Below are 22321 nucleotides of genomic sequence, written 5' to 3' on the forward strand. Positions count from 1 at the left end.
AGTATTTTGAAATTTAGTCACTTTTCCTTCCGTTTTATCGAAAATTAAATTTTCTTGGTATCGAAATTTCTAGAAATTCGAAAAATTTGAGAGTTTGCATAATTTTCTTTGTACCTTTTTGAAATTTGGGCACTTTTATTTCCATTTCAGTTTCCATTGTATAGAAATTCCCAAAAATACGACAAAATTCAAGTTTTCCATAATTTTCCTGTAACTATTCTAACATTTAATCGATTTTCTTCCAATTTTATACAAAATTTGAATTTTTCCATAATTTTCTACCATTTTGAAGTTCGGCCGCTAATCTTTCCATTCTCAAAAATACCACAAATTTCAATCCTTCCACAATTTTCCTCGCAACATATTGAAATATGTTCATTCTATGGAAAATGCAGTTTCCATTGTATAGAAATTTACAAATATAAAGAAAGTTTCGGTCTTTTCATAATTTTCCTGACAGTATTTTGAAATTTAGTCACTTTTCCTTCCGATTTATCGAAAATTAAATTTTCTTGGTATCGAAATTTTTAGAAATTCGATAAATTTGAGAGTTTGCATAATTTTCTTTGTACCTTTTTGAAATTTGGGCACTTTTATTTCCATATCAGTTTCCATTGTATAGAAATTCCCAAAAATACGACAAAATTCAAGTTTTCCATAATTTTCCTGTAACTATTCTAACATTTAATCGATTTTCTTCCAATTTTATACAAAATTTGAATTTTTCCATAATTTTCTACCATTTTGAAGTTCGGCCGCTAATCTTTCCATTCTCAAAAATACCACAAATTTCAATCCTTCCACAATTTTCCTCGCAACATATTGAAATATGTTCATTCTATGGAAAATGCAGTTTCCATTGTATAGAAATTTAAAAATATAAAGAAAGTTTCGGTCTTTTCATAATTTTCCTGACAGTATTTTGAAATTTAGTCACTTTTCCTTCCGTTTTATCGAAAATTAAATTTTCTTGGTATCGAAATTTTTAGAAATTCGATAAATTTGAGAGTTTGCATAATTTTCTTTGTACCTTTTTGAAATTTGGACACTTTTATTTCCATTTCAGTTTCCATTGTATAGAAATTCCCAAAAATACGACAAAATTCAAGTTTTCCATAATTTTCCTGTAACTATTCTAACATTTAATCGATTTTCTTCCAATTTTATACAAAATTTGAATTTTTCCATAATTTTCTACCATTTTGAAGTTCGGCCGCTAATCTTTCCATTCTCAAAAATACCACAAATTTCAATCCTTCCACAATTTTCCTCGCAACATATTGAAATATGTTCATTCTATGGAAAATGCAGTTTCCATTGTATAGAAATTTAAAAATATAAAGAAAGTTTCGGTCTTTTCATAATTTTCCTGACAGTATTTTGAAATTTAGTCACTTTTCCTTCCGTTTTATCGAAAATTAAATTTTCTTGGTATCGAAATTTTTAGAAATTCGATAAATTTGAGAGTTTGCATAATTTTCTTTGTACCTTTTTGAAATTTGGACACTTTTATTTCCATTTCAGTTTCCATTGTATAGAAATTCCCAAAAATACGACAAAATTCAAGTTTTCCATAATTTTCCTGTAACTATTCTAACATTTAATCGATTTTCTTCCAATTTTATACAAAATTTGAATTTTTCCATAATTTTCTACCATTTTGAAGTTCGGCCGCTAATCTTTCCATTCTCAAAAATACCACAAATTTCAATCCTTCCACAATTTTCCTCGCAACATATTGAAATATGTTCATTCTATGGAAAATGCAGTTTCCATTGTATAGAAATTTAAAAATATAAAGAAAGTTTCGGTCTTTTCATAATTTTCCTGACAGTATTTTGAAATTTAGTCACTTTTCCTTCCGTTTTATCGAAAATTAAATTTTCTTGGTATCGAAATTTTTAGAAATTCGATAAATTTGAGAGTTTGCATAATTTTCTTTGTACCTTTTTGAAATTTGGGCACTTTTATTTCCATATCAGTTTCCATTGTATAGAAATTCCCAAAAATACGACAAAATTCAAGTTTTCCATAATTTTCCTGTAACTATTCTAACATTTAATCGATTTTCTTCCAATTTTATACAAAATTTGAATTTTTCATAGTTCTTTTCATAATTTTCGTGGTACTATTTTGAAATTTCACCAATTTTTCTATTTAAATTTTCGATATATAGAAATTCTAAACAAAAAACGACACAATCCAAGTTTTTCATAATTATCTGTCATCATTTTGATATTTACGACACTTTTCTTTGCATTATCTTGAAAATACACTTTTCATTAATTACATAATTCCCAAAAATACTAGAAATTTCAAGTTTTCCTTTTGTAACTATCGAAAATGTAGTTTCTGTTCCAAAGAAACTCACAAAAATGTGATAAAACTTCATGCCACACACATTTTTTTTTTCATTTAGATATCATACAACCTGATTATAAATATAAACCTGCTTATAATTGTGTTTTTATTCTTTTCATTACTTTAACAGATCATTCATTGTTGTGTATGCTAATTTTTTTTAGAAATAAATTATAGGTCAAAGCAACTTTTGCATAAGATCACCTTTCGAATTTACAATAGGCTTTATGTAATACGTTTATTAATGTTTCTTATTACATACGAAATACTGTAGTTTTCACTGTCTTTAAGTATAAAATTGCTATTAGATTTTAAAATCGAATCGAAAACTTTGATACCCCGTCCTATATACTAATTGACAGTTCAATTAAAATAAATTAAGAATACAGATATATGTGCATGCCATTATTTCGATACGAAAATGTACATACATTACTAAAACCGGATTTATAAAACGATTATAATAAAAAAAAGTTATATATATCGCCTGTAATGAAATAAATAACGACGAAACGGCACTGTAATAATTATCTATTTCAGTTGATGGTTATCCCATTAAGATCAAGCTAAAAAAGCGTCGCCATTTTTTATCCATAAATATTGCTTATACAATAATAATTAGATCACGATTCATTAGATACAAGATACGTTAGTAAAATTTACGTATTTAATACATCTATAGTTAGATTTAATAAAAAATAACAAACCTTCAATACATTATGGATACTTGCAAATAAATTGAGAAAATGTTATAAAGCGCCATCTTTCATTGAAAAGTTTTATTTATAAAACAATCGAAATCAGTTGGCGATTAACATACGTCATTTTTTATCCAAAAATATTGTTCATAAAAGAATAATTAAATCATGATCGATTAAAAACAAGATACGTTAATAAAATTCAATTATTTAACACATCTATAGTTGGATTTAAAAAAAAATCAATACGTTATTGATAATTGAAAATAAATTTAAATAACGTTATAAAGCACCATCTTTGATTCAAAAATTTTATTTATAGATCAATTGAAATCAGTTGGCAATTAACGTACTTCATTTTTATCAAAAATATTGTTTATAGAATAATAATTAGAAAATGATTAATTAAAAACAAAATACGTTAGTAAAATTTATGTATTTAACACATCTACAGTTAGATTAAAAAAAATCAATACGTTGTTGATAATTGAAAATAAATTGAAAAAACGTTATAAAGCGCCATCTTTGATTGAAAAGTTTGATTTATATAACATTCGAAATCAGTTGGCAATAAATGTACGTCATTTTTTATCTAAATTATTGTTTATAGAATAATAATTAGAAAATGATTAATTAAAAACAAAATACGTTAGTAAAATTTATGTATTTAACACATCTACAGTTAGATTAAAAAAAAATCAATACGTTATTGATAATTGAAAATAAATTTAAATAACGTTATAAAGCGCCATCTTTGATTGAAAAGTTTTGTTTATAAAACATTCGGAATAAGTTGGCAGTTAATGTACGTCATTTTTTATCCAAAAATATTGTTCATAAAAGAACAATTAGATCATGATCGATTAAAAACAAGATACGTTAGTAAAATTAAATTATTTAACACATCTATAGTTAGATTTAATAAAAAATAACGAAGCTTGAATATGTTATTGATAATTGCAAATAAATTGAAAAAACGTTATAAAGCGCCATCTTTGATTGAAAAGTTTTATTTATAAAACAATTGAAATCAGTTGGCAATTGATTACGTCACTCTGTATCCAAAAATTTAGTTTCGTTCATCAATCGATATTCAATGTTATATTATCGTTAAAGAGTATTTTATAACAAGATAAAAACGAAAGCAATAATAAGTAATCTTTAATCCTCATTCTGTTGTATATAAATTAACTTGGTAGCTTTCAAGGTAAGCAATTCCATCGATCTATTATTAGACCTATAAAATGAATGATGGCAAATGCAAGGCAACTTTATCGCTTTCGAATTAGATGATAAGAGACCTTGAAGTACGTACTGGTTGTTTATACGTAGCGAACTACAAGGGATGTAATAATAATATTCTGTACACTTCATTTGCAAATTCGTTTATTGACACTTGAAACTAATAAAATGTTTTTCGTATAGCCTATTTTTATACACGAGAGAGTAATAAAACCTATTTATATTAAGTATTTCCATATTTATACTTTTTTCATTATAAATACCATGCAGACAATACCCAGAAGGCTAAACAAACAAGACAAATATGTGATATGATGACATTAAATCTTCAATTGTCCAAACTGTGATCTAAATTTTACATCTATGTTCCAAAAGTATTCATAATTCATTATTAGACTTTCAGATAAGCCCGTCGTGCCCCACTTGACACTACCAACAACACGATGTTCTTTAGGAAGCCGATCGGGAGCTTTTGTTTGAACCTTGATATGATAAGGCAGCTTGTGAGAATTGTCTAACCACTCGTGTGAGTGTTGGACACTCACAGATGACGTGGTCTGCTATTTCATCCTTCTCCATGCACCAGCGACACTCCGGATCATCCTTGATGTGGAGATGGCATCTCATGCCAAGTGTCTATCCATCTCTGACGAGCTGACAAGCAGGCCGTCGAGAGACGCGATACCAGCACTCCAGAAGACACCACCAGGTGAATTAACACTTCCATAAACTACCTTAGTTACTTATATTCGAAGGTGATTGAGAAAACTAAATGTAAAGTTCGGAATAAACATTTTTACATATGTATTGAAGAAACCAAGACGTTATATCGATCATTTATTGATTTTTGGTTACCTCATAGCTTCTAAAGAGTTAGAAAAACAAATGCTAAGACAGATTTGTACAAGAGACTCCAACATTTTTACAAAAGGCTGGGCAAAGATATGTCTTGTCCATTTTTTAAATAAGGTTGCTGAAGGGATTAAGAAACATTCGATTCTAGTAAATAAATAATCTCAGACATGAAAAAAATCTTCCTAAAAGCGATGATGAAGCTTCATTTCTTTGAAGAAAAATTACGGAAGACCCCCGATCCATCTGAACCTATTATTACAAGATGGGACGTTTGGTTTGACGCAACTTTTTTACTTACGAGAATTACGAATACTTTATTATTTTAATACTCTCCCATTCATAAAAATAGACTATAGTAGAAGTATATTACGAGGGTACGTCATAAAATACTTAATCTATTTATGTATGTTGATGTCAGCTTATATTATTTATAACTTATATCGAAATACTTTTTATATTAGATAAAAAAAAAGATAACGTTGGAATTAATTTATTCACTTTATTTATTTAACAATATAAATCTATGGAACAGTTACTTTAATATCGATATTTGGTCTAGATAAAAACGTATCCGGAGGCTGCTAAAGCGATTCTGTAATAAAATCCGGTTTCTTTTTAAAAAAAATTGTTAACAAAATACAGGGTGTATCGATGAGAAAATTATAAGAGTGTGTCAAATATTATCTATTTTTATAAAAAAATCAACGAATCTCGACTGCAAATTTGATATACCAGGGCGAGTTACTTATAATACCAATTCGCACGGTAAAATTAGTAACTTTTACTATTTTTAATGACCCTTCAATAATTTAGATACTTGAAATTATAAAAAGCTGTAATTTGGGAAACGAATATGATGAAATGAATTAACCTTTACCTGAAATTAATTTATACACAATTGATTACCTTTAAAAATACCTGTCCAATGTTCAATTTATCACCCTGTATCTTACAGACCTCTTGTTGGTAAAACTCAATACTAATGAATCGAAGTTTTACTTTAGGAGAAATATTTTTGTCGAGCATAAACTAAGTTGAATACGAGGGATGTCTGAAAAGTTGTAAGGGAGTGAGATGTCATTAAATATTTGTTTTTCAAAGACACTGTACCACCACAAACTGTCGAATGAAAGTTTATGAAGCTATCGACACATACTGAATGAAAAATTATGTATGTAGAAGCTGGATACCGCGTTTACTAACTTTAGACAAAATCGTATTCGAATGAATATGCCCCAGGTTGTATTGGCGCGATTTAAGCAAAATTAGTCAAATTTTTTTATTCGATTTATAACTATAGATGAAACCTGAACCGATCACTACACTTCTGACACAAAAAAACAGTCACGACAGTGAATTTCAAAGGGGAAATCTATTTCGAAAAAGGTAAAAACCGTTTCATCGGCCAGAAAACTAACGCCTACTGTTTTTTGTGATAGTCATGGGATTGTGTTCATCAACTGAAGATAAAACATTATCAGGGGTGTATTAAGCATCATTGCTTGAGATGGTACGGAAAGAAATCGCTTTTGAACTAAAGTAAACTGTAAAAATTTGATTCGGCATCCATTAGAAACTTATCCTCCAAAAATATACTTGAATATTGAGGAATTTGTAACTATACCAAAAGTTTGTTGTTGCAAAAAACCCTTAATGAGTAAATATTTACCTTATAGTCATTATTAAAATATTGTCATCACTTTTATTAAATTAAAATCACTTTTCTAGTATTGTACTAATCAATTGCACCTCGTAACTATTATAAAAATTATAACAAACAACACTTGAACTACGTCATTAATGTCATCACTATAAAAACAAACACCCCATCAACCCTTCGGGTTCCTGCTTAAAGATTCGACTAAGCGACTTAAGTTCCAAATCAGTTGTTCTTGTTGGCACGCTCACCAGTCAACTGCAGGTTCGCCTTTGTCACGACGATCCCCTCTCTTCATCTCAAGACAAGTGCTTGACTTCATGCATGGCCGTTTCTTCTGAAATTCTTCTTTTCTTCTTCTTCTTATTCCTGCAGAAGAAGACAACAGTGATGATGACGATGACGATCATCGGTGTTTGTTTTGTTGTTAACAGGTCGAGGACTGTTCTTCGTAGCAGAATATTATCAGATTTTACAGGGTGTATTGAAAAAATTGTGTAACAATAAACTTCTATGCAATATCGTGAAATGTAGAATGAAAAACGCGGTTTTTGTATAAACAAATTTTGTAATACTCTTTAGTACAATAAAATCGGGAATTCGGATAGAAATAATGGTTTTAATGATGATAAAAACTGTTTGTTGCAAACTTATTCTACCCGATAGAAAGATCTCATTATTTGTACTAATTTTGAGGACAAATTTTATCGTTTACTGTGATGTGGATACCAGTGAAATAATGAAAATGAAAGAATCTACGTGTTGGTTTCTATAATGGTCCTGATATAGGAAAGCTTCTCATCTACAGGACTGGGATTGTGCTTCTTTTCCAGGGAGGGATCTATGTATGTGGATATTATGCAACCCTTTCATGCTGCGATACTGGAAAACCCACAGTTTACTGCCACATTCTGGTCTTTCAGCAGAAAGATGGAATGACTGTAGCTGCCAGAGAGGTTTCGTCCCCTGTGCAACAAAATCTGTAAGTCGCATTATGGATTAAGTCTAGCGTCTTCAGGTGTCTGTTGAGGCTCCAGTGCCCCGATAGCACTTCTGGTAGTATTCGTAGATTGTTCCCACTTAGGTGGATACATTCAGCAGATCTTCTTTGGTTATGGTTTGCCTGTGTCAGCCCCTGTAGGTTGTTCCAATCATTGGTTTTGCTTCTATCTACGTTCTTGTTTTGTAGCTGATTCCACAGAAGGGTTGAGGTCCAATGAAGGAGTTGTCTGCCACTGCTTTAGCACTCCCTTTCAATCCGGTGAGTCCCGGAATCAATTGAAGGGATATAAGAAATGCGGGTACAGTTACAACTGTATTGTTTCTTATCGTCAGCCATTTGGATGATGAATAAGTTCACCAGTTTACAATAAAACTGTAGAAGTGAAGATTGCGAACGAGTTTTAACTAATAGCTATGGAGGAATTGATGAGGTAGGCAAGGTAATTTTCCGGAAGTTCTTTTGTGTACCGTAGCTAGCAGTCGAAGCAGGGGATAAGTTTCCTCTGGGGGTTTGAAGAAATCCAGGAGGAGGGAAGTGGTGAGAGTGCGAATCGTATTGTAGGTCATTTAGGTGACTCGGAATAAGGGTTGCGTCTATATGAATGCAAGCAGTGCTAGTGGGACTGAATCAGCACTTATATTAGCAGTACCGAGTCGAGTTAAGAGCCTTATAAATTGACCATTGGAGAGAGTCCCATAGGAGTTTGAATTATATTAGATTATGGGTCGAATTTTCCTCCGAGTACCTTTATAACAACGACTCTGTTTAGATTTCTGTCCAGATCGGCCGTCTAACTAAGAATGTGAGGAAAAAGAATTCAAAAAGACGGCTACTATGCGGATCTCGAAGCTTTCTCCCCAAAGCCTTGAGTGGAAATTGGTAATGGCTTTGATTTTCTAAGAATTGAGAGTTTATTTCCTGGACCAATTTGATAATTTGGTCAGGTAACTTAGGGATCGGACGTAGAGAGAGGAATTTATATCTATAAGACTTTGGACGAGGATTACTACTCGTCCTGTTCACTCCAGAAAAGAAATTTTTTTTACAGTTGATTCTATGAAAATAGTTGTTTCTCTATCGCATCTAGATTTTGTACAATTTCATATTCTAATTTAACTCCACTGTGATATGTATTTAATGGAGGAAACAAGTTTTTTCACACCATCAAAATGAATAGTTGACAAAGTAACATAGCATTCTATTTCAGCCTTCGAAGTTTTATTTTTTTGATGTCCTGTACATCTCTTGGGTGTCTTGGCAATCCCTATAAACATTGCAAAAGTAGCCAGCCATCATATTTCAATTCCAACTACCTTGGAATCCTTTTTCCAGATTTTTTAGGACTTGCTGGAACAGTTCTTGTTCTTCACTGTAATCCCCTAGGTTCTCAGGGAAATAATCAAGATGGGAATATATGAAGTGCCCTTTCACGCACATGATGTACCCAAATTTTTAGCTCATCCCCAAGCTAGTTTTTCAAAATTCGGATTTGTGTAGCTACGAAAAGTCCCCCTTTGATTTTTTTTAATGCGGGGAAATTTTTGCTGGAAGATACTTGAAGTAGACGCCTTTTTTTGATAAAGCGGTCACAAATAGCTTCATCAATGCGAGCTTTACGTGCAGCGATGGTAGCAAGGTCAACCAACGTTTTGCCACAAACTCTAATGTCTCATGGTCACGGCATTTTCGTATAACCCAGCTGTGGACCTAGCAGGATGCTACCCAATAGGGTTCCTAAGTTTTCATATGTTTCCTTCAAGTGAATTTATGGTGTTTATCACCATTATGTAGAAGAACTCCTTTTAAACTGAGATGAATCAATAAAAAGTCTCCCATCAGACGTTTCGTGAGTGATACCAAAATATTTCATCAAATCAGAAATCTATCAGACCACCATTGAATTTCTTCAAAGAAATACCACAAAAAGAATGTCCCTGGTGCTAAGAGATTTTTTGGTTGTAGTTTTGAGTCTATAACTACAGTTTCCTCTTTCGATAGGTTTCAATCTCCAACCAAATCATTCAATTCTACTTGGATAAACAGCTCTGGTTCATCGCATCTTTCTGGAGTAAATTCAATCTCTGATGAATTGGTTTCATTTTCAGATTCAGCGTCGCTGGTGTCTGATTATTATTATTTGGTCGGGAATGAATCTTCGCGATAGAAATTATAGATTTGTGAGTTAACTGTATGGTTATTAATTGCATTTTTGAAGGTACGTTGGTAGATTTTCCGTGGTATTTTAGACAATAAACAACTTGGGATGCAATTAATTAAATAAACATTCCTATCAAGTATACTACGAATGATTTTACTACCGATGTTCACCACGATGAACATTTCAATTGTTGAAATTAATTCGAGGAACGATTTTTGGTTGTACCAAAAGTTAACGGCGTAAACACAACGGTAAAATTAACGAAATTCGTTTCACGTTGAGACTACAAATATTAACGTAATCAGAAAGTCTGCAGTTACCGTTAACGATTAAGTATTTTTTTTTTCTTAATGCAATTTCAAAGCGATTCAAAAGACTTCCAAGATTGATAGTAATTGTTTTAATTTACTACGCCTTCGATCGGCTATACGAGATAATGCTCAGAACAATCAAATCATTTTTATGTATGCCTATAATCGATGTTTGCTTAAAATCAATTCTACGAGGATGGTCCCAAACGTCTATTGTTATTTTTTCACGTAATTGTTTTTTAGCTCCATCCACTTCATTGCTGGAAAATCTTTGCCAACCAGAAAATAATCCGAGGGGGCTAAATCTATCATTAGGTAGCAATTTAAACTTTAATTTATTGATTTTGGCCATTGTAATAACGGATTTGTGAGCTGGTGCATTGTTTTGAAAAAATAACATTTTCTTCTTAGCCAAATACGGCAGTTTTTGTTTGATTTTTTCGCTTAAACGTTGCAATAAGTTTTTCCTTTTTCAAGATAGTCAATAGAAATTATTTCAAGCGCACCCCAAAAAACTGACGCCCTGACTTTGCCAGTAGATGGAACGGTCTTTGTCTTCTTTGGAACCGGTTCTCTCTCTTTTCGATCCATTGTTTTAATTGCTCTTTTGGATGGAACCACGTTTCATCCATGTTTATGAAACGGTTCAAAAATTCGATGGTAACATCTTCACGACGCAGTTTTGTTCCAATGGGAACAAACGCGGCACTCATCTGCAGCACAGCTTTCTCATGTCCAAATTTTCAGTTACTACTGTGCTTGGTAGCTCGCGCATTTTCAGTCGACGATCATCCAGTATCGCTTTATGAATTTCCTTCAATATTTCTGGAGTCGTCACCTCATTTGGTCGACCACTGCGGTGCAGGTTTTCGCAGGTCGTTTAAATTCTGCTACCCAATACTGTTGGAGGTAGCGCTCGTGGCATAAATCACCTAGTGAATAATAACTCATTCGTATATTGGGTACATTATACGACAATCGTGGATAAAGGTTTTTAATCTAGATGGAGTAGTTTTATTTAGTAGCAGAGCCATGCCAACATGCAAGATTCATCGTATGTGTTCAAACTTTATTCTCAATAAATCCTGATCTAAGAATTGACATGACAAGGAATCTGATGGATCCGGACAATCAACTAGCTCAGACGAAGTTGTTGAAATGTCTAGGTGATAACATTCAAGAAGTTTCTGTGACTTCCATCGATGGTGGTGTCAGTTATCTTTGTGTTGAAGACTCTACATTATGTCTTTTCACTAATATATCGTTTCCAAATATCCTTTAATAAAAAATATGGTAAAGGTTTTGACATTTTGACTTATAAATGATTAAGAAATGAAACTTTATTTTTAATCTGGGTAATGTCCAACAGGAAAATCGACCATTCCTCTTAATAATGATAATAATCCATGTAACAAACCAGCATGTACTCTTAATTCCCTTCAAATTAAATGTACCGTGAACAGGAAACTTGAATGTTTTTCGCGAGAAAATTATTGAATATACAAGTACACCCGCAGTTTACTTAAAGTACCTGCATAAGCAAATTATCTCTCACGTCATAAACGAGGAAGTGTTTGAATATTTTTTTTGTTTTCACACACTAAACTGAATATGAAAAAAATATAATTTGAGTAAAATTATTCCTCAGAACATATCTAATCCTAATTTTGTCTATTTCTGCAATTACAAAATCATGTACGCGAAATCAAAAGTCACTAATAGTGCAGTCATTGAATTTTTTTACTTTGAACCGATTTGCATGAAATTTTGGAAATAGTCTCTTATTACCCTTAACCACCCCTTCTCGGTGGTGTAATTTTTTTCTCGTATATCGATAGAAGGCCTAATTTTGAGAAAAAAACTTTCTATAAAGTTTTTCAAAAAACCCAATACTTTTCAAGTTATTGGCAATTGAAAATTCGGAGTTTTTTTTCAAGTTTTTCATCGGTTTTTTGAAAATTTTATGATAAAAAATTTTAGCATGTAAAAAACAAAACAAATCGGTATTTTATAAAGTGTTCTAAGTGCAATATTAAGTGAGATATTAAAGATCAAAACAGTTTTTTATTTTGTCTGAAATTTAATCGTTGTATTCAATGCCATCTAGCGGCGAGCAGATACATTTTATGCATTTTAATGAAATAGGGTTTTATAGTGCTTGAAATAAACTTTAAATTGAGCTCTGTTAAATATCTTCGGCACGTAAAATGAATGAGCTGTAATGCAAATAAGAGGAACATCTAATGGTTTTTTCTTTTAAATCAATGGGTTTCGGAAATGCCATTTCCACCAAAATTAAAATTAATCGTATTCCGTCTAGAATTAACTTCAATATAAATATTTTAAATGGATTCCAACAGTGTGTCTACTTTAGGACACATATTTTAAAAAAAAAATCAAGATTTTAAGAAAAAAAGATTCGAATTTTTGTAAAAACCACCTCCTTTTGATAATATCTCAAAAATGATCAAAGATACGTATAAAAGTATGAGGATAAAAAATGTAGGTCTTATTCTGGCAAAAAATTTGGTTTTTATTTTTTTTCTGTCACACGAAAATTGACGGAGATATGATTGTTTAAAGAGCGCGCGGCAGCGCAATCACACTCTCTCGAGCCCTTTGACCCGTCACCGTTTGAAAATAAAAGGTTTTTCACTATATATTATATTGAAAAAAGCTGTAGCTATTTTAATTACCTTTAAAATGGTTTTTTTAAAGTTGTGATAGCATGAAAATTAAAGGAGTTATGGTCCAAAAACTAATCGTATTTTTTGTACTTAGTAAACTGAAAATTTCGAAGTGTGAATTTGAATAAAGGAGGGGGTGATTTTTTACTCTATAATTAAATTATTTTTAAACGCTTAATCATATATATTTACCGTTTTAATTTAGGGGTAATTTTAAGGGTTGAAAAGCTTGAGAATATGGTAATCATTTTCGAAAATTCGGAATAACATTTCATTAAAAGAAATTTTTTATCAAGGGGTTGTTTGTAAGGATCGAAAGAGGGTTAAAAATTCTATTATTAAGATAGAGAACATAAAATATTATTTACTCTATACTTAAATCTTTTTATGTCATAGCAAAGTGGTTTTTTGTGATTTTTTCAATTTAGGGGTTGTTTGTAAGGGTTGTAAGGTTTTTGAGGTGTTGAACATGATTTTATAAAGTGTTAGAAAACACTTTACAATTCCTCCCCTTAATATTAAACACGTTTTCTAGCGATAGAATCGCTTAATATCAATTTTTCCATTGAGGGGTTGTTTACACCCCTTAAAAATAAAAGGAGGAGCTCTGATCATTTTCACTTTTGAAGTTAAGGGTAAGATGAGGCTAATTCCGAAATTTCGAGCAAATCGGTTCACAGTAAAAAAATTCGGAGGTAAGACCCTTCAATGACTGCACTATAATCCAAGAACAAACACGAAGCATGCGCGTGAAGTTCTGCAATTATATTTCCAGGACCGTACTAACAAGCTGTTGAATCGTTAAAAAATAAATAATATGTAGTTTTTTGTGAAACTTTTGTTACGAAACAATACATGATGAGTCATACATACAAAAAAAAAATGTTTACTACTCGCAAACAAAACTGTAATAAATTATATTATTCAACTTAAGATGCAGAAAGTAATGACAGCAATTATCTAACTCAGATAATCAAATGTCAAAGATGATAGTGGTAGTAAATCACCGTGTTTTTGAGAAAATGTAATAGTAGAGAGATTTCTTCTGGTAATATAACCGTCCATTACATAACCATTATAAAAAAAAATCATTAAACACCATCACGTTTTCATTCATGATAGGTCAGGAATCTTCGCTTTTGTATCGAAATCGCCGACTTAACACGTTTACCACCTTTTGTTTGCCTCATGGCCGACTAAGAGGGGTGTAACAGGATACCACGACTGATACAGATTGTCCCAAAACTAGATTATTGTGTTATAACTAATATTAAACATTTGAAATATTCTTGCAAGATAAAAGATAGGTTAACAGTATACTGCTATTGAGTTAAATAGTAGACGCCCATGGAAATCTCCTCCAAAAAGAAATTAGAAGAGGGAGGAAAAGAAAAAATACAAAAAAACTAGAAATTTGTTTATATCTTAGACACATTGTTACGAACAAGCCCGCGATATGGGTCCTGGAGCCGGTTCTGTCCGGTTGTAGAGGAATTATAGAATTCGGCGAAGGCGCGGCACTTTTCATTTACCCGGAAATTGTTTGATGTTTGTTTATTTTGAGCTAATTTCTAGGGAGGTCTATTTATTTATTTTATAAAACTTTTGAGAATTGATTTCTGGGTATATAAACGAGTTTGTGTTGCGTAGTTAGTTAGTTTATAATAAATAGTCATAGTGTATACAACGAAACTAAAAAGTAACCAAAAAATTTAAATAAATTATATACGTTAAATAAAATAAATAAGTAAAAGACAGTGTTTATAAATTAATCCCTCGAACAGAAAGAGTATAAATAAATAAGAAAAACATAACAATATGTACGAGGTGTAATTAAAAAATTAATTAATACTTTTTTCTACAACCTAGTCCTTGAAATGCATTAATATTTTTAATCAGAAAAGGGTAGGATGAATTTATACACACTGTGTGTATTTTACTCACGAGACTAACTATTCTCAACACTTAACTAATTTATGTGCACACTTCACTAATTTATTTAACGCAATTTTAATTTTTAATTCGCTTGTCACTGCAACCCGAGTACTGCTACTACCACAGGAAAGATGTAGTTAAGCGTTTAATAGATTACGAAAAAGCTTTCGACAGAGTGCAACACCATAAACTCGTTCAAATATTGAGGCGACTTTACGCTGTATTGAAAACTTTTATTGGAACCAATCAGCTGCAGTTAAAGTTGACAACGAAGTTTTAAAGGCACTAAAAACTCGAAGGTCAACAATTCGGCATCAAAGTGAATAATGGCACTATATGACTTGGTACCAGCATTTGTTTTTAAAACTAAAATTTTCCGGAGAAAAGTGCTTGTAAAATAATGACAATTGAAAAAAATTATTACTATTTAATTTAAAGTTCAATTATTTGATAATGTTGTCAAAAAAAGTGTTGTCACGAAGTTTTAATGGTAACTAGGTTAAAAAAACTATGAACTCACTTCGTCGGTGATGTCGCCAAAATGTTGAACATCTTCCGTCTCTTTGACTTCTTCTGTCTCTTCTCTGGATATAACTTTACGTTCCTTAACCTCCCTGACGATACCGTCTGGGTTCGCGACAGAAACCCAGTTGGATTTTTCGTCAACGATATATTTATCGCCGCCTTCGAGTGCTTTGGTTCCGTCAACTTCATCATCCCCCAATTTTCTTAACTACAAAAAAATATAATGTATCATTCTATTTTAGTAATTAGCAAAGTCAATCAAATTAACTTTGTTATTCATTTGACCCTATTAAATACTTTAAAACAGTACTCTTCCCATTTCTATACATTGTATAGTCCGGTCAATTTAGACATAAATTCCCATCAAGCTGAAAATCAGTAAAATTGTTTAAAATATAATCTTAATATATAAAAAATTCAGTGTCCGTTTGTATGGTCCGAATAGAATAAAAAACGAGTCAATCGATATTTAAATTAATGGTCTCAATAATTAATAATAAACTGATCATCAACGTAGATTGTTATAATTAATCGTAATTTCTATAGTTGTGTAACGAATTTCTTTACAGAGAACTGTAAAATTTTCTCCTTTGCACCTCATAGATGGCGCCACACTTTAATGTGATATATTTTCTTAGACTACACACTATACATGTCTTGTTTTGCCCATACCGCTTAACGTCGCTTCTTTCAAATAATTCCTCATTTTGTCTTCGTTGCGTACATTACTCCGAATATTTTTTTTTACTTCTTCTACTTACAGTTATTCAGAGAACAGCGAAATGCATTGAGAAGCAGGGTGGTACGTCGACAACACATCGATTCATACAGAGAACAAAACCGAGAAAATCTTGAATTTAATTATGAACCAGACATCAATTACAATCAGAATTCAAGGCCAGGTATATCATAAAATTGGACCATTGATGCCAATGTCAAAATTTCATCAGATCTATTTTATGGGCAATTGTAACATCTCGATGCCAGTATAATTTCATTGAACAAGCAGAAGACAGAGCAATTGTATTGTCATTAGAATTATTTCAAATCAAATCACTCAGCCACAGCAAAACGTGGCCGGGTCAGCTAGTAAAAAATAAAATTCCAAAGTTCCCCATCAATCCCTTGTGTGGAAAAAGTTTTATTCAAGGTCAAAGGTCAAAAAAATGAGTTTTTCGTGGTTTTCAGCAAAACGGTAAGTTTTACAATAAAAATACCTCAGATAAAAATTGTAGATCATAAAATTATCTACAAAAAACGCATTAATACTTTTTTTTCTACGAGTCACCGTTTCTGAGATATAATGATTGAAAAAGTTGTGAAAGTTATAATCGTAATGTACGCCATCTATGAGGTAACGTACTTAGCGCTTTTTTTTAACGTGGTTTCCCCACAAGGCCTATTCCACGAGTTTCTTGCTATCATGTTTAATTTGAAACAAAATAACGGAAATTAGCAGAAAATGAAAATATAAAAGCGATTCAAATTAAAAAAAGTTGTGAAATTTAATCGTCCGAGTCGTAACTTTCAAATTGTTCTTCTTCTTGTCGCCCCGTTGGAATCAAACGGATCCTCCACTGTTGGTGATTCAATATTAGAGCCTTGACAAGGTGTACATGCCAGAGAACTAACTTTTTGCAACCACATTTAGCACTACATCCCTAATGCAGTTGCAAAAAATTGTGTGTGATGGGAGTAAAGTATGAACGGGCTCTAACGTATATTATTCAAGGTTACTACAATAATAGAAGGTTTGTGACAATAACAAGCTGCGCAGTAGACAAGTATCGTCACCGTCACAGCTGTGAATTCGTTAGTTAGAAATATATTCGTTTGTATAGCCGGGTCAACAAGAGATAACAGTCTGTAGGATGTTGTTGATAAACAAGCTACACTTGAACTTGTTAATATACTCAAAAAAAGATGTTGATGAGCAGTAACTGGGGTTGGAGGAAGCCAATTGAACTTGTTTTTTTACTTTTAGTATTTTTATCTAAAATCGCATATCGATACTTATCTAAGCAGGTAGTTTTTTTAGGAGCCCCGTAGAAAGAAGAAAGCGAATGCCGTTGGTAATAATTTCTTATCGATTTGATGACTTTTTGATAAATATATTTCCGATTGATGTTGATGTTCCGATAGTTTTAAGAAGAAAATAGTTTTTTGCATTTTTTGACGATTCAAATTTTTCGTATCGTTATATCTCAGAAACGATGACTCGTACGAAAAAAGTTATTAATACGTTTTTTGTAGATAATTTTAAGATCTACAATTTATATCTAAAGTATTTTTTTGATTAAACTTACCGTTTTCCCAAAAATCGAGAAAAACTCATTAATTCATTAATTAGAGTTTAAATTGCTACCTATTCGCCAGATTTAGCCCCCTCGGATAATTTTCTGTTCCCAAACTTGAAAAAATGGCTCGGTGGTCCAAGATTTTCCAACAATGAAGAGGTTATTAGGATATTACGTTGAAAAATAAATATTTTTATCTTTTTTCCTTGGGCCGGGTACTTTTGGGATCCACCTCGTAATTTGAATGCAGAGGTAAACGAAATGTAAGTAAGTCACCAGTAGAAAACAAAATAGTATCAAAATAAAACCAAAAGACAATGCCAGAAGAGTGGAAAATGAAAATATTACAGCGCATCTTGATACAGCCTACAAAATAATTGCTGATTTTTGCTTTGTCGGACTGAGTAATACAAAAAAATAAGACCAATTATTGAAAAAAACTTTTAAAAAATCATTTTTTGTATTGCATGTATTATTACCCAGCCTTCATATTTTTCAAAAACCATAAATCAAATCAACATCCACAGTCTGCATTTAATTTAATTTTTTACGTTTTATATAATTATTAAAACTCGGTAAATGATACAGTATCTTCGAGATGATGATACTCTTATAAAGCCCGAACAGCGAGACATTCAGTTATTACAACGCATTTACGATGACGACATATTGAAAGGGTCTGAAACACACATGAAGACGTCCGAATAGATAGAGATTGAAATTGAACACCCAACAAATTTAAAACGCAGAGGTTACTATGTTTATTTCTTTACCTCTGTTTGATGATGTTCTTGCGTAGCCGAATCTTCCGTAGTATTAGTTGTGACCATAGGTCCCGAGTCTTCCACAACCTTGCCATCTTCAAGGACAACTTGTCTCTTCACACGTGTTTCTATTTGTTTGGTGTTCGTTACTTCTGTTTTCTTTTTACTAACCCACTCCTCTGAAATATAATCAGTTAATTTTTTAACTAATATAAAGTCGTTATTTATAGGTAGTAAATTGAATTTCTATTTTCAAATATTAGATAACAATCTATGTATAGAATTTCGTTCTTTTTCATATAATTATATCTACTACGTAGGCAACACACTTTATATATCTGAGAATTTTTCTTGTAATGTCAATCGTTACACTTAATATCATTTTACAATTTATTTATATGCATTAACATTTAAAAAATTTTTAATTTATGAGTTTCTTTACGGCGTAATTTTTTTCAACACGATTTTAGTAAGGTGGCAACTTCATATTTAAGAAAAAACATTGCCTATATACAAACGGAGCGTGACGTCACGGCCGTCATATTGTTATAGTTCACTTTCCAAACAAAGTTTCCGAAGAAGTTTTTGTTATTTAAAATGTGTTTAATTACTTCACTGTTGAATAAGATGATAATGTGTTTTGTGACACAAGATATTTTTTTGAAAAATTCATGAAAGAAAATACAAAAAAATCAGAAATCACTAAACACATAAAATCGACAACGTAATTAAAACTTTGTTTGGAAAATGGTCCCTGACCTGCGCTAACAATGGCGGTGTGTTTGTCTATTATAGTAAATTTCGATCATTAACAATTCTGTAACAAATGAGTTCAGCATTTATTAATACATAAAAAACTGATGTATTTGCTTAAAAAATGATTTTCTATGCTTGTTAAAATACAAATATATACTCAAGTGTATATTTGATTTGATAGCTGATACTTCAATGTCACAAACTATTCATCCACTAAAAGGGGTGTGGCTGGATAAATGACTATGGAAGTACATACAAAAGCGATCAATTCGAAAGAAAAAATCAATAAAATATAATAATTTCAAAAATTTCTTTAGAAATTATTTAAAAAAATTAGGTTATGTTGGGATTTATTTTCTTCATGCTTTCTTTAATAACAGTAATCACAAGATTAATAATGGGATTTCAATTTTTGTTTCAACTACGTCAAAAAAAATGAAAAATAATCATCGAATATGTTAATTTTTCCTTCTTTCACAATTTAGAGAAAATAAAAAACTTTTTCAAAAATAGGGTGGACACCACTTCCAAATAATCATTTTTTGGCTTTAATATGCAATATATATTTAAGAAATTCTCAACTTAATTGAAAAATCCAAGTTTTAATTGATATTTACCGTTAATTTCATCAAAATAGAAACAAGGAAAATGACATCATGTATATTTGCCATATGCACTGTCAAAAGCAAAGTTATTTTCAAATTTTACTCGATAATTTTTATTTTAGTAAATACTCAATAACTCTTTATTTTTCCAATAATTTACGTCAAGTTGACAAAAAATCTGAGAAAACACCAAAGAATCTTTCTATATCCACCTCTTACTAAAAGAAAGTTAATATAAGATTGAACAATTACTATAGGCAACTCAACATACACTTGTGTATAGCAGCTAGAATAAAATTGCATTCGTACAGTTAAGCCGAATTCAACGTAAATTCCTAAAATGACGAGTAATTACAAGATATATAATCGGAATATAAATCCTTACCTTCTTTCGTAGTGGCTATAGTCTCCCCAGGTTCTACCTGTTCAAAAAATAAACTGGGTTTAATAAATATTCTCGAACTATAGGTAACTCTCTTTTTGGGATAACTCAAATGTCGACCGCTCGGGTCTGTCACGAACACTATCACCACCATTCAACATATCAATATCGTCTTAAAACCAATGTTTTCGAACCAAAATTACTCAGTTTTTATTACATTATGAACGAAACCTTTATTTAGAAATGGTAGAAATATGTGGGAATAATTAATATAAGTAAATAAGTAGTTTTCATTTGATTACAGTCCGTAAATAAATATTGTAAATTCTAGGAATGCTAAACCGTTGAGATAAATCTTTTTTGTCTTTCAAGTTGATATTTATTTTATTGCATTTCTGTCCGGGGTATAGGAATGCAATTTATTTAGACTATAGTATCTTAAAAATACGTCAACTACATTAGTTTTGTCGTGTCATTTAAAAGAATTATAACTACACTGAGAAACTTTTCACAAAAATACTTCAAACGCACAAAAAAACTTCACTCACTATAAAAAAATATTCTTCTGAAATAAATTCATAATATATACACAATTAGAGGTTGTGCTTTATAGTAATTGGTGTTAACAGTACGCCTATTGTACAGCTATTGTCCTCAAAGTACCAGGCACAGTACGAAAAGGCACAGGAACTCTGTATTTGGTACCGAATTAACATTTCTGTTTGGCTTGAAAGAAAACAGTATGGTCTCAGATGTATATTTACATTTATGCATGACGAATGTGACTTTAATAGGAAAACAGAGCCGAATTTAATAATTTTATTTAATAATTAATTACAGAAAATCCTTGAACATGACTTAGAAGTCTCTAAATTGAGATATTATTTATTTAGAAGTCACATTTTTAATAAATATTCACAAAATATTGATTGTCTATTAGGGTATTATTTAATTTTATTGTTTAGAAATTAGTATCAGACTTATAAGTGGCGCAGTCAGTAGGACATTCGCGACTGACAAACCAGATCAATTCCAATAAAAATCATAGGGTTACAACATTTAAATACAGACAATAAATATGATAGGATCTCAATTCAAAACAGACTCACCTATATAATCCGCGAATTTGCTCTGAAAAGTTAAATTCGAACGGATTTTTTTCTGAACAAAATTTAACACGCACTACCTAATTTACAACAATATAAAAACACTTGAGGTACTTTGGAGGATAAGATAAACGAACCAGGAGCTGATTAATCTTTATAAATACCTAACAGAATGCCAGGGGTCATACAAAAAGTTCGTTGAAGAAGGGGAAGCGAGACAAGACAAAAAGTGTTGAAAGCAGCGTTGTTAAAAATAAAAGATATAGAATAGAATTGGGACAGAAGATATTTAAGGCCTATTCTGTGATTAATCACGCCAAATCACAAATGTGAATACTTTTTTTTATTAGTTTCTTCAACCAGAACCCAAATTATTAAGGCTTTGTAATTATATCCCTTTTTCATCAAAATAATAAAATCCACTAAGCTGAAAATTGTATTATATAAACGTTTTATATTTTTGTTCTTTCAAAATTTAATAACCCACATCTATGTAAATATCACATATTTAATTGTAGTAGTATAAGTACTAGCTCCGGTCCTGCATCAGTACCTATAATTAAACTGTTATTATACTTTCATTCCCGTATTTACTTTTCAATTACAGTAACGTAGAGGATATAATCGTTTTGCTTTTAAAATACAGATTATCTATTAATGAATATTTTGAAGGAAAAACGTAAACTTTCACAAAAATATCAACTAATATTTATGTTAATTTACTAATAAAAATGTGTTGTTGGGTAAAGTGCCATATGACGTTGCGTAATTCAGTGATAAAAAAGAAGCAGACAACGGATTGCACTTAGTAATCTTAAATTAGTATAGAAAACAGGATTTTTGTTAGCTTATACGTTAAATTTGTAATTTTAATATTATTTGTATTAACAATTGCTACTATTGAACATAAACGAAATATCGGAAGTGTAAAATAACAATTCAAAAAGTCTACAACAATGTGAAGCGGTTCTCCGTGTTG

At 31.1% G+C, this 22321-nt stretch overlaps 1 protein-coding gene across 8 annotated transcripts in view; it reads right to left on the reverse strand.

Annotated features, from left to right (window-relative positions):
* The window catches only part of LOC130442900 (zinc finger CCCH domain-containing protein 13), a 100090-nt gene that overhangs the window by 34684 nt on the left and 43085 nt on the right, over positions 1–22321 (reverse strand). For 4 of the 8 annotated variants that reach the window (XM_056777302.1, XM_056777297.1, XM_056777298.1 and 1 more), the window contains 3 exons: positions 20240–20276; positions 18503–18672; positions 15428–15640 (listed from right to left, as the gene is read on the reverse strand). In XM_056777302.1, the coding sequence (XP_056633280.1) occupies positions 15428–15640; positions 18503–18672; positions 20240–20276 (420 nt within the window). Of the gene's footprint in view, positions 1–15427; positions 15641–18502; positions 18673–20239; positions 20632–22321 lie in introns of all 8 variants that reach the window. The other 4 variants (XM_056777301.1, XM_056777295.1, XM_056777296.1 and 1 more) reach the window with 3 other exon arrangements.

The sequence above is a fragment of the Diorhabda sublineata genome, chromosome 4 (genome assembly GCF_026230105.1).
Source record: "Diorhabda sublineata isolate icDioSubl1.1 chromosome 4, icDioSubl1.1, whole genome shotgun sequence".
NCBI classification, from domain to species: domain Eukaryota; kingdom Metazoa; phylum Arthropoda; class Insecta; order Coleoptera; family Chrysomelidae; genus Diorhabda; species Diorhabda sublineata.